The sequence below is a fragment of the Lathyrus oleraceus genome, chromosome 7 (genome assembly GCF_024323335.1).
Source record: "Lathyrus oleraceus cultivar Zhongwan6 chromosome 7, CAAS_Psat_ZW6_1.0, whole genome shotgun sequence".
In the NCBI taxonomy this organism is placed as follows: Eukaryota; Viridiplantae; Streptophyta; class Magnoliopsida; order Fabales; family Fabaceae; genus Lathyrus; species Lathyrus oleraceus.
Genome location: NC_066585.1, coordinates 70,108,168 through 70,124,457, shown reverse-complemented (window position 1 = coordinate 70,124,457; position 16,290 = coordinate 70,108,168). Strand labels below are relative to the sequence as shown.

At 36.9% G+C, this 16,290-nt stretch overlaps 1 protein-coding gene and 1 pseudogene across 1 annotated transcript; one reads left to right on the top strand and one right to left on the bottom strand.

Moving 5' to 3' along the window:
- Nucleotides 1-2,679: 2,679 nt before the first annotated feature.
- Nucleotides 2,680-4,493, bottom strand: LOC127102094 (uncharacterized; annotated as a pseudogene).
- Nucleotides 4,494-12,212: 7,719 nt separating this feature from the next.
- On the top strand, nt 12,213-12,671 carry LOC127102093 (auxin-responsive protein SAUR71-like). Its single transcript, XM_051039512.1, has one exon. It carries the CDS (start codon nt 12,213-12,215, stop codon nt 12,669-12,671), a length of 459 nt encoding a protein of 152 aa, XP_050895469.1.
- Nucleotides 12,672-16,290: the final 3,619 nt, after the last annotated feature.

The window sequence follows — 16,290 nt, the reverse complement described above, 5'->3', positions numbered from 1 at the left end:
TTTTTTGGCTTTTTTCCTACATCCTTTTTTATTAAACCAATTATTACTTTATTGGCTGCTTCGACTTGCCCATTGGCTTGAGCATAATAGGGTGTGGATGTTAACATTTTGAAACCCATTTCCTTTGCAAACTCTTGTATCTTTCGACCAGTAAAAACTGATCCTTGATCTGTTGTTATACTTTCTGGGATTCCAAATCTGTATAAAATTTTCCTTTGAATGAATTCGATAATAGTTTCTTGATCTACATTTACTAAAGGTACTGCTTCGACCCATTTAGTGAAATAGTCAATTCCTACAAGTATGTATCTTTTACCTTTGGATGAATTGGGTATAATTTCCCCAGTTAGATCTAATGCACATCCTCTGAAAGGCTAAGGCTTAATAATTGTGTGAAGCTCACTTGCAGGAGCATGTTGAATTCCTGCATGTATTTGACATTCTTGACAACCCTTAGCAAATTCTATACAATCTTTTAAGATGGTGGGCCAATATATTCCGTATCTGAAAAGCAACCATTTCATCTTATGGCATGCCTGGTGTGCTCCATAAGCTCCACTATGTACACTAGATAATACCAAGTAAGCTTCGCTTTCTCCTAAGCATTTCAACAGGATCCCTTCAGGGGTTTTCTTGAATAATTCATTCCCCTATCAACACGTAAGATAAAGCCCTGTACTTGGTTTTTCTTTCTGTATCCGTCGAAGGGTCCTTAAGATAATTAATAATTGGATTCCTCCAATCTGTATCTATTAAGGTATCAATGGCCAACACTTCAAACTCCTCTTTGTTAGCATATCCTAACTGGGTGCTTTCCAAATCTGTCGGAGACAATCTGGCAGCCATTGCCTTTCCTCTTACTTCGACGAGTTCTTCTAACTTCTCTTTTGAAATTCTATATCCTGAAGCTATTTGTGCTAAGTCATTAGCCTCTTGGTTTTTTATTCTAGGGACATGTTTTATGTCGATGTATTCGAATTTTTTGAGTAACCTATTTGCAATGACGAAGTACATAATTAAATTTTCTTTTATACATTTGTACTCCTTCGTCAGTTGCTTGATTACTAATTCTGAGTCTCCTTTAATTTCCCCCTCTTTTGGGTCTCCCATAATCTCCCTGTCCCACTGAAATCCATTTGGGTGGAGAGTCAAGAAGTTTCTGTCGAAGTTTCTCTTGTCCACATGGTTTACTTCTGCCATGAAGTAACTTTGGTCAGCTTCGACGTTCTCTACCACACCATCTTCTCTCCAGATGGATATTCTCTGGTTCATGGTCGAAGGGACTGCCCCTATTCCATGTATCCATTCTCTCCCTAGTAGTAAATTGTAATTTGCTTTTGCAGGTATTACCATAAACATCGTTGGTCTTGTGATTGACCCAACAGTCAGGTCCACTTGTATGACGCCCAACGTCTGTCCTATCTTACCTTCATAATTTGACAATACCATGTTGTGAGGTTTGACATCAGTGTCAAACATCCCTATCTTTTTCAACATGAATTGGGGCATCAAATTGACCGCTGCTCCTCCATCCACCAAGACTTTATTCACTCCCACCTGTCCAACTTTGGCCCTAATGTATAGCGGCTTGAGGTGACTCTGCATCCCCTGGTGGGGCCTTTCGAAAATAGCATTATGCTCTTTGACAGCACCACTGTTCAGAACATAGTAACATACTGGTTGATGCGTCGCCATCTCTGCAATTTCTGCTTCTTCATTATCTTCAACCTTTGTTTCCTGGTTATACTCGTACGGCAGGACTAAGACTACGTTGCAATTCATATTCACAGAAGACACTCTGTCGGACTCGAAGTCGTCTGTTAGCATTTCCTCCTCTCTTACTTGTTCCTTCTGAACCTTCTGACTTATGTTTTCATCTAGAAATAACTTCCTTCCTACGGGTGGTTTGGTCGAATCCATGATATTTGGGGAAACCTTGACGCTGCTGGATTCTCCAGTCTCTTTTAGATTCATCTCTCTTTCTGCTTTCCTCATCCTCTGATGCCTTCTCCACTGGGATCGTGACATAGGGTTTTTTCCTTTGTAATTTTATAGCCTGACAACCTCTCTTTTGGATGCCTGAAATTGTTTTCTGTACGCCCAAGAGTTTCTTTCTTCGTCCTCGAAACTTCTCCACTTTCCTTTCTTTGGTCCCGCCTGAGTCCATTTTTCCTCAGGGACTTCTGCTGGCAGTTTAAACATGACTCTCTTTGCCCTTGGGTGAGGGCTATCTGGCCTCCTAGGCGCTCCTCTCTTGTCGAAGCTATACATGTTTGGGTTGCCTCCATGTTCGTCCCAACCTTGGTCATATGGGATTCTTTCGAATGCTTCGGCTAATTCTCTGTTATACACTGCCCCACACCTGGGACACATCAAACATTCCGTTTCATATTTGTAGCAACGCACGATGAAACCCAGAAGGCTTTCTCCTGGTGTGGATACACCTTCTGTAATTGGCTTTCCTTCCTCCAGTTTCTCTCGGTCTTTGTTCGTTGCAATCTCTCGTAATCCTCAGCCACCCTTCGAGATATCCTGATGCTGCATCTTGGGCACAACAACATGTCAGCATTCCTTTTGTGACATCTCTAGAGATATTGACGTAGGCTTTCGTTGGCTTTGGGATAGCCAAACTTCATCCCTTCTTGTTCCATCTTCAAACATTCCTCCACCTCCTCATTTCTAGTGGGGTTGCTTCAGATCTACCATATTGACACCTAGACTGGCGCCATCAGTGATTGAAATTGCTTCGAACTTCTTTCTTAGGCCCTCAGTAGCCTCAGTTACTTTCCCCTTGAGACCTTCAGTGGCCCTTGGTTCGACGTTAGCAACCTGTTTACCTTTGACATAGATTCCAAACGAAACATCGTTACTTAGGCTATCAGTAGCCTGTTTTCCATCCAACGTATAGCCTCCAGTTCCTGTTGCTTTTACAACCTCCACTTCCCCTACGTCAACCATGTTGATTTCGACAGGTTCATCATAGTTTGTCTCAGCAATGTTAAGGGGATCAGTATCAACCTTCATTTGGTTCTTCCCTTTGTCAGTGAACTTGAGGCGGCCATCCCTGATTGCATTCTGAATAAGATCCCTGAAAAGAAAGCATTGTGAAGTTTTATGGCCTAAAAAACTGTGATATTTACAGAAGCCTCTTTTCTTTCGTTGTTCTAACGGAGGAATTTTGGTGTTAGAAGGCACTATCATTTGGCCATCTTTTACTAATAAATCGAAGATCTCGTCACATTTGGTAACATTAAATGTGTAAGTCTTTTTGGGAAATCTATCATTCTTTTCAGTTTCGACAGGATTTCTGCTATTCAAAGGTGTAAGTAATTTGCGAGCGTAGGGTGGTGCTTCTTTTAATTCTGCCAAATCTACTTCGAATTCCTCAAGACCATAAGGGTCTTCAGCGATTTCAGACTCTCCATCTTCGAATTCGACATAAGCAACCCTCTCTTTCTTATAATTCTTATTTGCTCCGGCCTTTTCAGATTTTAAGCGTTCGACCTGTCGAACCCTATCTACTAATTGGGCCATGTCTCTTAGATGCTGGGTATCTAACTTTTCCTGATGGAATAATCTAAACCTCCAACGGCCATTTCGACCAACTCGTGTTGAGGCACTATTGTAAAGCATCTAGATTTCAACAAACAGAACCTATTCAGATAGTCATCTATAGGTTCGGTGAATTTTCTTTTGATGTTGGCTAATTCCTTAAGGCTTATCTTAGTTTGGCCCATGTAGAATTGTTCATGAAATAATCTTTCTAACTGGGGCCAAGCATCTATGGAATTTGGTGGCAAAATTGTAAACCACGTGAAGGCGTTCTTTGTTAAAGAACTAGGGAAATATTTCATCCTTAAGTTCTCACTGTTCGCCAAATCCCCTGCCTCAGTCATGTATCTGGCTATGTGCTCTATGGTGGATTCACTAGTGTCCCCTAAGAATTTGGTGAACTTAGGTATTTTATAACCCCTTGGTAATTCTGTTTGCAGGACATATTATGATAAAGGAGAGGAATAATTTGGCCGTCGAAGTCCTGTATTCAGACCATTCTGGGCCATGATTCTCTCTATCATACTGGTTAAGTCATTCTCCATCATGTTTTCCCACCCGACCCTTTGGATTACTTCGTCTGCATCCTGGTCTCTATTAACCATTATCACTCTCCTAGGTTGTTCTTCAAGGACTTCCCGTCGAATTGGCTGTTGTTCCAATCTTGCCCCCATGACTCTTTCTTCAGGGGCTTGCCTTTGTGGTCGAAGCTGATCTATCGTTGGTTCTTCTCCCAGGATTATAACCTGGTTTGGCCTGCGTCGAACAATAGATTGTGGGGCGCTTAAGAAATCTGCTATGTGTCCCATCTGCGCTGACAATTGTTGGTATGTTTGAGCATTGTCAATGTTAGTCCTATTCACATTCTGTATTAAGGGAGAAAAAATGGTATTCATTTCTCTGGCCAGAACTCCTACCATATCATGGTTACTGGCATCCATTTGTTGTCTAAAGGATGCCTGATTATTCGTTGTAAGCGTAGGTAATAGGGTGGGGACTCCTTGTGATTGGTTATTTCGACCTATATGGTTCATGCCAGATCCAAAATTTTGAATTGGAGAAATAACCATATTATGTGGTTGAGTATATATGGAAGAATTGTTTTGAAGTCCTGCCATGGCGGTAGATGGCATTCCATATGTGTAATCTCTCACAGGCCTAAAGTTCTCGAATCCTGGTGGCCTAGGGGTTGATACCGCAGGAGTATCTGCCGCGCCTGACATAATAGGCATTGCTGTCGAATTATGCAAGGTCATGGATCCAACCGTTGGTATGGCCTGTGCATTAGGGATCTCAGTGGATACATCAATCGAATTTGCTCTGATTGTGCCTGATCCCTGGGGAGGGAATTGTTCCCCTTGACTGGTTGTATTAACCATCACTTTTGCGTTTTTTCTGTTGGTTATAGGTTGTGAATTGTTGGCTATCCTACCACTTCTAAGGATCATACAACAATACTTTTTTAAACCAAAAGAATAACAACAATTTTGCGAATTGTAAAAACAAACTATTGTAATTAACAATTCTTTTGACACTGTCCCACTGGGCGTGCCAATTTGTTTACCAGTGATTTCTGATAAATAACCGCTAGTCTTCCAAATTTATATATTTTTGGTAACTCACAGGATCGACTAGATTGATCCTAGGACACATGTCTCAAGAACTGTTATTACGGTGATTTGACTCATGGTTAAGTTTGTTTCTAATTTGTGGACAACGAAAAGTGTTTTGACAACAATTCTAAACGAAACTTATGATTTTATGAACAACGTAAATGACGATAACTTTGTAGTAAAAGGTTTCTTAAAGATAATGAAAATACTTGGGAAGGGTAAAGATAAATGACTCGAAGTAAATGCTTTAAATTTTGAGAAAGTACTGGAAATGAAGACTTTGCGAAATGTAAATGCAGAAGTAAAAGTGATGATAAATTACTGAAAATAAGGGAAATTTGACAGAATATAAGGTAAATGAATAACTTTAATTTAAATAATTGGTCTGAAATAGATAACATGAACGAAATTTATGGTGTTCTTCATACATACATTTTCAGCATAAAACTCTTTTCTCTCGCTCTGGTACTTCGAGTGTATTTTGTGAATTTTTGTATATCTGTTTGAACACCTCTTAAATCTAAAACTAAGACCCCTATTTATAGTAATTCAACCCTAACGGCCTTTACACATATGACTGCCATGTTTGCCATTCTCAAGCGTTGCATATCTCAGATGTTTCCACTTGTTGGCCTGACGAAACGACTTTGTTTAAATTTCAAATACTTCCGGCTTGAAGCTTCGACTCTGTGAACACTTATGTCGAAGAGAGCTTTATGGAAACCCAAAAAATCTTCTAAGTCTCAGGCTTTGACAACAAAGAATTGTTCACCCGCGAAAAGAATTAAACAGCTTCGACACAACCATCTTTTACCTATTCTCCAAAACGTAACATTTCCAAAGAACTTCAGCTATCTGTCGAAATCTCCAGCTAACATGTCCATAAAATATTAATACAGTCGAATCCATAGATTTTACAATGGCTACTCTCCAACCAGAAAGAAAGTTTTTATCCATTTTAAGCTAACGAACAAAATATAGATTTTACATGATAATCTCAATAACCAAGCAAAACTTTTTTCGGAGAATCTCTAGACCAAACAAAGATTTTAAGATTAGTTTATCTCAAGACCCGAACTCTATTTCCCAAGAATATCATACTCTTAGAGTAATAACAACAACACGGCATCAATACAATTTCCTCAGAAATAGACTTTCACACAAAGGTGTCGACACAACTATAGTAAAAGAAAAATATTTTAGAGAGAGAACTTTGGAGATTTGGTGCAAAATGAGGAGATGTTTCCTATTAAGTGTAGCGGTACATTCATGATCATCAAACTATGGATAAGCAAGACATCAAATAACAAGAGTCACCACCGCGCTTTTATTGTTTCCAAGGGAAAAGGGAAAAGTACGAACAAAACCCAAAAATAAGAAGTTTTCAAATCAAAACTAATAAAATGCCAGAGATTATAGGTAAGGGGGTTGGTTACACAGAGGGAAGGTGTTAACACCCAAAGTGTCCTAGGTACTCCTAGGGAGCCCTTTCTTGTGTGCATATGTATTTTGTACAAAGTGATGTTTACAAGCAAATAGAATGGGGGGATGACAAAATAATTCATTAATTATATTTTTGTGTTTGACAAGACCTTCGGACTTGTGCCTACGTACCAACATAAAAATGAGGGATCAAAACCTCGTAGTTCGTGATACAAATTTCAAAGTGGATGCATTGCTTTTAATCAAAAATTAAGTTTAAAAGGCACAAGGGCCTACAAAATGGTTTGAATGAGTTAGTTCTTTTTGGATTTTTAAATGTTTAAGTCAAGTATAATTAAGTTTATTTACAAGTTTGATTTAAGAAAAGAAGTTTGAAAATACAATGGCATAAGGCCAAAGTTTCTAATTTGCAAAGGGTCTAAGTTTAGAAAATAACAAGTTCAAACAAAGAAGTTTTTAAAAGGGGGGAGAGATTTTGAAATTAAAGATATGGGGAGGAGATGAAGAGACTAATCCTAATCACAAATTTAAAAGTTAAGAGTTGAAAAGATCTGACCAATGGGCTGCAATCCAATAGGCAAGAATGCCATATAGAAACCCCAAATCCCCTTGGATATTTGAATCAAGCAACAAACAATGAATACAATATTAACTTGAAGAGCAAGGCATCAAATAAAGATATCCACATCCATGCTTTATCCACTCCATAATATTCTTCAAATTTGTCCATATAACATATGAATTCCACAGGTCACAGGTTCAAAATAACAGCTTCACAATGATCATGTTGCAGATGAACTCAAATGTATCTTCAATTATGTATCAGATGAAGTTTCAAATTGCAAGTACTTGGTTACATGAAAGTTGGCATTGGCCAAGTCCTTTTGCATAAGGATGTTGCCTAGATTCTAAGTCCAATTGTCCAAGATCAAACCAACAGTCCACACAATAGTTTTTTAAGTTTTTTGTTTCTTATTATGTACATTAATGGTCAAAGACCACACAAACAAACAAAATATACACAAACAAGATATATCACACAATATGGTCCAAGTGGACAAAGTGAAAAGGCATTAATATAAACAATTAGAATGGTATGAATAATAGCAAATGAATAGAGCTTAAAAATTAAAATGCATTAAAAGTAAATGGCTTGAAATTAAATGTTAGTGGTTAATGAATTAGAAGTTAGTATTGTTTTTGATTTTTTGCTTTTCATTTTAAGGCATTCTTTGGAGAACACTCAACCCACTTATCACAAGTATGGATCCTTGAACTAAGACATCTTTCAAAGGAAGGAAAAAAGGCCAAGTTTCCACACAATACCATGAAAGAGGGGAGACTTACAATCTCACTAACTAGAATGATATGCCTTTTGTGTCAAAAATTTAGCGTTATGTTAAGCAATCGTAATTGGACTTATGTAGAAGTCACAACTATTTGAGGTCAGGCAATAGAATTTTGGTGTTAATGCATGTTAGAGACATAGTATAATGGACTATGCTCATGAAACATACCACACATAAAAAGAATATGCAAAAGAGGTGGCCTAATCTCATCCATACTTATGTTGATTTCTCAACCAACTAGCCTTAGGACTTCAAGATATCATAGGCTAAGTGAAATAGATGCATAAAAAAGGGGAATTAGATGAAGATGAAGGGGAATAGATCAAAACTAAAATTGGTCAAATGAGGACTTTTACCAAATTAAGATCATTCATTCATTTTGGGAGATGGAATGTACATTCCATCAATCCCCTAAATCCAATGATCTTAACCTAGCAAAGTCAAATCAACCTTGACCAAGGCCCAACAACACAAGTCAAACTTATATAAATCATCAAGATAGCTCAACACAATTATTTGGGCATTTATTCAATTTAAAAATACTAAAAATAATGCATTAAATTAAATATGGTTTGTCAAATTCCTAAAGTCTCATCAAAACACCAAAGAAATGGCCATGAGATTTATCATAGGTCAAACAAGGTCAAAGGATCTTGGAGAAAAAATTTCAGAATTTTTGGAGACTTAAAAGTATTTTTAAACAATTAAAAATACTCACAAAATCAATTAAATCATGAAAAATATTAATAATGATCCAAAAAATAATTTTAATTCAAAATATGAAAGAGGAATTTATTTAAATTTTTTTGGTGAAACTCTCATATTTTTGGATCAATATTAAAATTAATATGAATTAATGAAAATGAAATGAAATAAAATAAAAATCAGAAAATAAAAAAATGTGGACCACTTGATCTCCCTCATTAATTGAGGTGGCAGATCAAGTGGCTGAGCGCGTGCAATCTACCATGCACCTGAGTCAACTAATCGCACACGTGGTAATCAGTATGTACGCTTAAGATGAAAACAATTTAAACAAGATCAATGGCTCAGAACCTGTCCAGCACACCACCGGCGCTGGACCTCTGGTCACCTTCTCAGGCGAGGTCCACAGGACTAGTTCACTCATCACCATCAAGAAAATGAAAAAATAGGACATGACCTGAAAGAAAAAATGGCATAGAGTACGAATCTGACCTCAATTTCAACTAACTCCAAATATATAGAAAGATATGAGGAGTTGAATTTTGAGGTGTGTCAACTGAGTTGCTTCGATTTGACCTCAAAGCAACTCAATCTTCTTGCCTACATTGGTAGGACTTCAGACAACCAAAGATCCAAGAGAATTGATGAGAATTGAGTGAGAATCGAAGAGAAGAAGATTTCTGAAAATTACCTTCAATGCTGTGTAGAAATGGAGTTTTCTTGCTTCAAACTTGACTTGATCACACTCGAGGAGCTTGCAGAAGTGGTTTGACAATGGTACAAAGCTTTGGATCCTGGAGTTTTTGAATCTCCAAACAGTGAGATTCAAACTCAATTTTCAAGTTGAAAATTCTCAGATTTTCCTTTGAATGGTGAGGGTTTCAATTGGGGGGAAAAGTTGGCGCGCAAGGTGTGTTTGAAATGAGCTCAGAGGCCTTGTATTTATAGCATTTGGGATTAATAATTGCACACTTGAAAAATTGCTAAAAATGGTAATGGTGATGCACAAGCTTGCATGGGCGTGTACAGGCCCATGAAGCAATCCATTATGATCCAATTGCAACTGTACTGAAGTTCAAATCATGCTTGAATGGCAAGGCAAAGTGAAATGGAGTTTTGGACATTTGATTTTCTCCAATGATGCAGACCTGTTAAGACCATGCGCAGCCCTAGCAAACCTCATCCAAAATGCATGATATGGGGTTCTTTGGAAAGCTTAGATCAAGGGGAACAACTTTGATGTTGGACACTTTTCCAATTGGAACTTGATCATGGTGAATTTTGAGGTGTAAGTTTGGAAATTTCAACATGTTGAAATATTTTCTAAGTGTTAAGTCATATATCTCAATATTCCACCTTACTTAACTTTTTATGTGAGCTCCAAATGAGAAAAGTGTCTTCATCAAAGTTGTAGCTCTTTCAAAGACCTTCAAAATGGTCACCAATATAATTTAATTTGGATATAGAATGATAGAGTTATTCATTTTTGAAGTTGAGAAAAATCACTTGTTCAATGGTATAGGGCAAAAATGACTTATAATGTATCCTCATATCTCATGCTCATAAAAGTTGATTTATCTCTCACTCCAAACATAAAGGTTTAATTATACACTTTTAATTTGATTGTGAAACTTGAAAATATTTCATCTCATAAAAATTGAGCAATTTATGACCTTGGGAAGTTGACTTTCAAATTAGGGTTTAGACAAAATGACCTATAATGTTTCAACATGTAAAATGATTTTCTAAGCAAAACTAGCTCTAGGTATCAACATGAAAGTTGTTTGGAATGTCATTTAGAGCAACGTTTATATTGGAATCATTTTCATATGGTGAAAATTATAGGAGATAGGGCCAGGAAGACCCAGTTTTGATCAGATGAATTCATCTGGCCAACCACCATCAACCAACTTGCTAACCTTCAATTCTATTGACTTTCTAAGCTCATGGTAAATTATATATGCATAAGATGATGAAATTTGAAGTGTCCCTTGAAAATTTGATCAATTGGTGAGATAGCTTGTTGGAGAAGTTACTCAAGATACCCAGTCAAACTAGGGTTTCCAAGGCAAATCACCTCCAAACACTTGATCAATATGACATGTAGAGATCATTGGGACTCATATATGATGCTTTGAAACATTGTGAATCAATCCTTGGTTGTGCTCTTAACTATGAGGGTCTTAAATCCTAAATATGAACTTCATAGATCAATGATGATCATGCCCTACCTACAAAAGAGTTAGGCAAATGCAAATACATATTTTTGGTATTTTGGTTAGTAAAATGATAATATACAAGTATGATATAATCACATAGTGCTTGGTAGTCTCTCCCAAAACAAAACCTAATGAAAGAGGGGTAAGGAGAATGTCAAGGTGTGATCCCAATGTTAATGCATATGATGAAATTGCATGAGGGATCTTAGGATCAAAATTGGGGTCTTACATTAAACAAACCACTTAAATCACAGACTCCTTAGAGCATGAGCTTTTCTCAGAACCTATAATTCGGCCTCACCCACTACTTGAACATCCAACATTTTAATTTGTTATTCATGCCTCCTAATGTCACTGCCACTACCACTTTCATTAATCGATCAATGTACTCATGCTAGATTTTCTTATTTTTCTATGTGACCTCGTTGAGTACGACCACAGTTGTAGGTTGCCTCTTTTCAAACGGTAAATTAGACAGTGAATGAATCACACAGATCCCTCCATGAATGTATACTCTTGTATGGAAGAATTTTGAACCAAATCATGCAGTTACGTGGGTGTGCTAGTAATCTAACCTATTATCTACACGTTCAATATATTCGTCCAAATCTATGGCTCCATCTTAACTTTAAAGCTTTAGAGATGTTTTTCAAATATCTCAGAATTCTATTGTCGAGGATGCAAGCAGACAACAAGTTCTGTTGCTCTGGAGTTGGAGCGTCTATGTCATAGACTTTCCCTTCTCTAGAATTGGCGTGTTGGTAAACTATGGTAAACTATGAGGTTGGCTATCACTAAGATAGTATGATATGGCACTCCCATTTTTTAAATATATTAAAAGTAACGCAACATTCAAACCTACTAATTGAATATTTCCAACGGTATAATTCATAACTGTGATACAAAATCCCGAATATGATTTAATTCAGATAACCTGAAAAGAAGCAAGACATTCTAGAAAAGGATATCCACTTGTTTCATGTTAAGATTGTTTATAATTACCTCCACTAATTTATACATTGACCAGTCTCATAAACCAATTAATATCGAGGTACTTGTTTCATCTCGTTTTTTTTTATATATAATGATCAACAGCACGTGTGGATTGGTCAATTATAGAATGATAAAACAAATGGATAATAAGACCAACAAAATACAAGATTATATATATGCATTGTTGGGTGGGACCGTGTGAGACTATAGTGGTCTATATAAAAAGCAACACTTACCTTCATTTCTAATCTCACTTGCTCTCCCCTTACGAGTGTTTATATATACAAACTATTTATATACCTTGCTTAATTGTCGTGGATTTATTCTATTATATAGAGATGAATTTTGTAAAGAAGTGTAAGAGGGTATTGAGAAGCAGCAAGAGATTGTGTGATCCACAAGACAGCTATGGCAAAATATCAAAGAAACAGCATAAGCAAAAGGAAATTAGTAATCATAAGAAACCACCACATGGTTGTCTTTTTATCTACGTTGGACCTGAGAGACAAAGATTCGTAATCAAGATCAAAATATTCAATCACCCTTTGTTCAGAATGCTTTTAGAAGGCGTTGAGAATGAATATGGATATAGAAACGATGGTCCTCTATGGATTCCTTGTCATGTTGAGTTGTTCTGTGAAGTACTTGTGGAGATAGAGAGTGGTGTGGATGATAGGGGTTTTGTTGGTTGCAGTTTTCCGAGAAGTCATAAACACAAATCAGTTTCACATTATTCTTCATTGTCTTGTGGTTCTAACCTTATTTTGTTTGATGCAAATGACGGAGTTTTGGTATGATATTGAAAAATCAACTGTTGTTGATATGCATGTCTATAACATAGACTTAATTGGTTTGTAATTCTAATAAGATAGACGTTTGTGATACATATTTTCCTTTCATGATATATGTTTCTTTAGAAAAATAGATAGATGAAATGTAAGTTTCCATTATTTTAAATTTTCCAAATATGAGTGCCTTCATCCGTTTCATAAAGATGGACAACGATTTTGATTTTAAGAATACCATCTATTATCTCTGGTGCAAAGGTATGAAATTCTCAAGAATGTTTCAAATATTTCCTTGAATTAATTTTTGGAGTGTAGTTGTGTTGACCAAATGACTCCAAACATAAAAAATGTTGAATTGCGTTGGTTGATGAGAGAATTTGGATCGAATTCTAATCTCGACATGGATAATTTGATATTTCGATATTAGTTGTGCATGCTGTAGTTGAAGTTTGTTCAAGCATGTTGTTGAAATATGTTAACTTGTATTCTAAGTTAGTATTATCGAATTGGACATTTGTTTAAGCTCAATTGTTTAAGTTTGCTTGTTGCTCAAGTTAGTTTAGTAGTCTATAAATAGACTAGTTCTCTCAGGTTGTTGAGAGAGGTTAATTGTTGGTATTCACTTGTAATCTTTAATCCTTATTGAGTAAGTGAATAGTAAAATAGTTTTTAATCAATTCTTCTTCTTCTTCCCTCTTCTCTCTCTTTTTCATAAACCTAATAGGATTTCTTGTGTTTGTTCAAGAAACTCAATCTTTATCTTATAACTTTGTTATGTTATTGGCGACATCGTTTCACAATAAACTGGTTCGGTGAACAAGAAGTAGAAAGATATCGTCAACAAAGTATGAGATTGAGATATTCATCGGTTTGTGCCGTTGAAGATGCAAACCCTTCTTGTTCAACATGATTTGTTAGAAGTGTTGAAAGGAGCGGGCAAGATGGATGCTTCCATATCTGAGAAGGAGAGGACATCGATGGTCGAAAAAATCCTCAACTCCATTGTATTTAGCCCTAGTGATAAGTTTCTCTGACAGGTTTCAAAGGAGAAAAATATAACTGGTGTGTGGACAAAACTTGAAGATTTGTACATGACCAAATCGTTGGTAAATCGCCTCTACCTGAAGCAAGCTTTGTATTCATTCAAGATTAGTAAAGACAAAGCCTTGGCTGAGCAACTCGATATGTTCAACAAGTTGATTCTTGATCTTAAAAATATTGAGGTGAAAATTGATGATGAAGATCAATCATTGTTGTTGTTGTGTTCTTTAACTAAGTCTCATGCTCACTTCGAAGAAACTCTCTTGTATGGAAAATATTCGTTGACCTTTGAAGATGTTCAATCTTCCTTGTACTCTAAGGACTTGAACTAAAGAGAGGAGCACAAGCCATCGAAAATTGGCGAAGGATTGTCCGTTAAAGGAAAATTCTTGAAAAAAGATGGTAGGTCTAAGAAGAAGAAAGGTAAAGTTCTACATAATTCTTATGGTGGTAATGCTCCTTCTATTAAGTGTTATCATTGTAAGAAAGAGGGTCATACAAGAAAGTATGTCGTGATCGACTGGATAATCATGGTGGAAAAGATAATGGTAATGCAACCGTTGTGCATTATGGTTACGAATCATCTGATGTCCTGGTGATTTCAAGCAACGAATCTAGAAAGAAGTGGATTATAGATTCAGGTTGTACTTGGCACATGACTCCAAACAAGGATGTGCTTGAGGAATTATGTGATCAATATGGTGGATCGGCGATGATGGAAAACAACAAAGCATGCAAAATTGAAAGTATTGGATCTGTGAGATTAAAGCTCCATGATGAGTCAATAAGGATATTGACTAATATCAGGTATGTACCTGATCTTAAGAGAAATTTGATTTCTCTTGGTGAATTTGACAAGAAAGGATATGTTTTCAAAGGAGAGCAAAGTATCCTAAGAGAAATGAAGGGGTCGAAGGAAGTCTTGAGAGGCGTGAAGAAACAAGGCTTGTATACTCTTGAGGCTGAGGTTGTAAGTGGTTCAACGAATGTGGCATCCAAAAAACATGTGTCAAAGACTGAGCTATGTCACAACAGACTTGGCCCTGTCAGTGAAAGAGGCATGGTCGAATTGTTGAAACAAAATATGTTGTGTGGTGACAAGGTCGAAAAACTAGAGTTTTTGAACCGTGTGTATTTGGTAAATCCTATAGAATGAAGTATAACACGAGTAAACAAATAATACATGGATCCCTTGATTACATTCATGCTTATCTTTGGTGTCCTACAAGGAATCATTCACACTCAGGTGCAAAATATTTCCTATCTATAGTTGATGATTATTCCAGAAAGTTATGGGTATTCATTCGGAAAGCTAAGGATGAACTTTTGAAAATTTCAAGAGTTGGAAAACCCGGGTCGAAAACCAAATTGGAGGAAGGTCAAGAGGTTGAGGACCGACAATGGTCTTGGATTTTTCAATGAGGCTTTCGACTGCTATTGTGTTGCGTCTGGTATTGTAAGGCACAAAACTACTGCAGGGACTCTTCAACAAAATGGTTTGGCTGAAAGGTTTAATCAAGCAATTTTGGAAAGAGTGAGGTACATGCTAGTTAGTGCGGGATTGGAAAATGTGTTTTAGGCTAAGGCAGTCATGACTACAATTTACCTAATAAATAGGAGTCCCTCGACAGCTTTAGAAATGAAAACACATGAAGAAGTCTGGTCGAAACATCCACCTAATCTCGACAGACTTAGAGAATTTGGTTTCTTACCTGATGCTCACATTAGGCAAGACAAGGTCAAACCTAGAGATCTGAAATGTATGTTCCTTATATACTATGAAGGATTCAAAGCTTATAGGTTGGTGCCTAAATCCAAGTCGTAAGAGGTGTGTCACAAGTCTGGATGTAGTTTTCAATGAAGCTGATATGACTTTCAAGAAAATTGATGATATTGGTCGAAGTACAAAGATCTTTGAGGAAGAGCTGGAATAGGAAGAGATTCATATTGAGGTGGAGCATGTCAATGCTGAATTGCATAACCTATATAAATTTGAAGAAGAAGCAAAAGTTGTTGTCGAAGATGAGGAGACTGATAATGACTACCTGCTGGCAAGAAACAGATCGAGAAGAGTCATCAAGCCACCTCAGAGACTTGGTTATGCATATCTCATATCATTCACCCTAATCTCTGCAAGTGAGTTTCTTGATGAAGAAACTTGAGATTACAAGGAAGCTATGAGGAGTCGAAACAAGACTGAATGGCTGAAAACCATGGATGATGAGATGAAATCTCTTTATGATAACAACAATTTGGAGATGATCGAGAAAGCTACAAGGGTCAAGTTAGTCAGCTGTAAGTGGATCTTCAAGGGTAAGGAGGGAATCTAATGAGTGATTTCAAAGAGATTTAAGGCAAGGTTGGTTGCTAGGGGGTTCACCAGAAGGAAGGTGTCGACTTCAATGATGTCTTCTCACATGTAGTAAAGCATAGAGTCACTCGAATGTTGCTTGATATGGTGCCAAAGTTTGACCTAGAACTTGAACAAATGGATGGGAAGATTGTCTTCCTGTATGGTGATCTAGATGAAACAATCCTGATGAGGTAACCTGAAGGGTATGCAGAAAAGAGAAAGGAATTTTATGTG

Bases quoted from the DNA above. Each gene is read 5' to 3' on its own strand.
- LOC127102093 (XM_051039512.1), top strand. From the start codon at position 12,213: ATGAATTTTGTAAAGAAGTGTAAGAGGGTATTGAGAAGCAGCAAGAGA.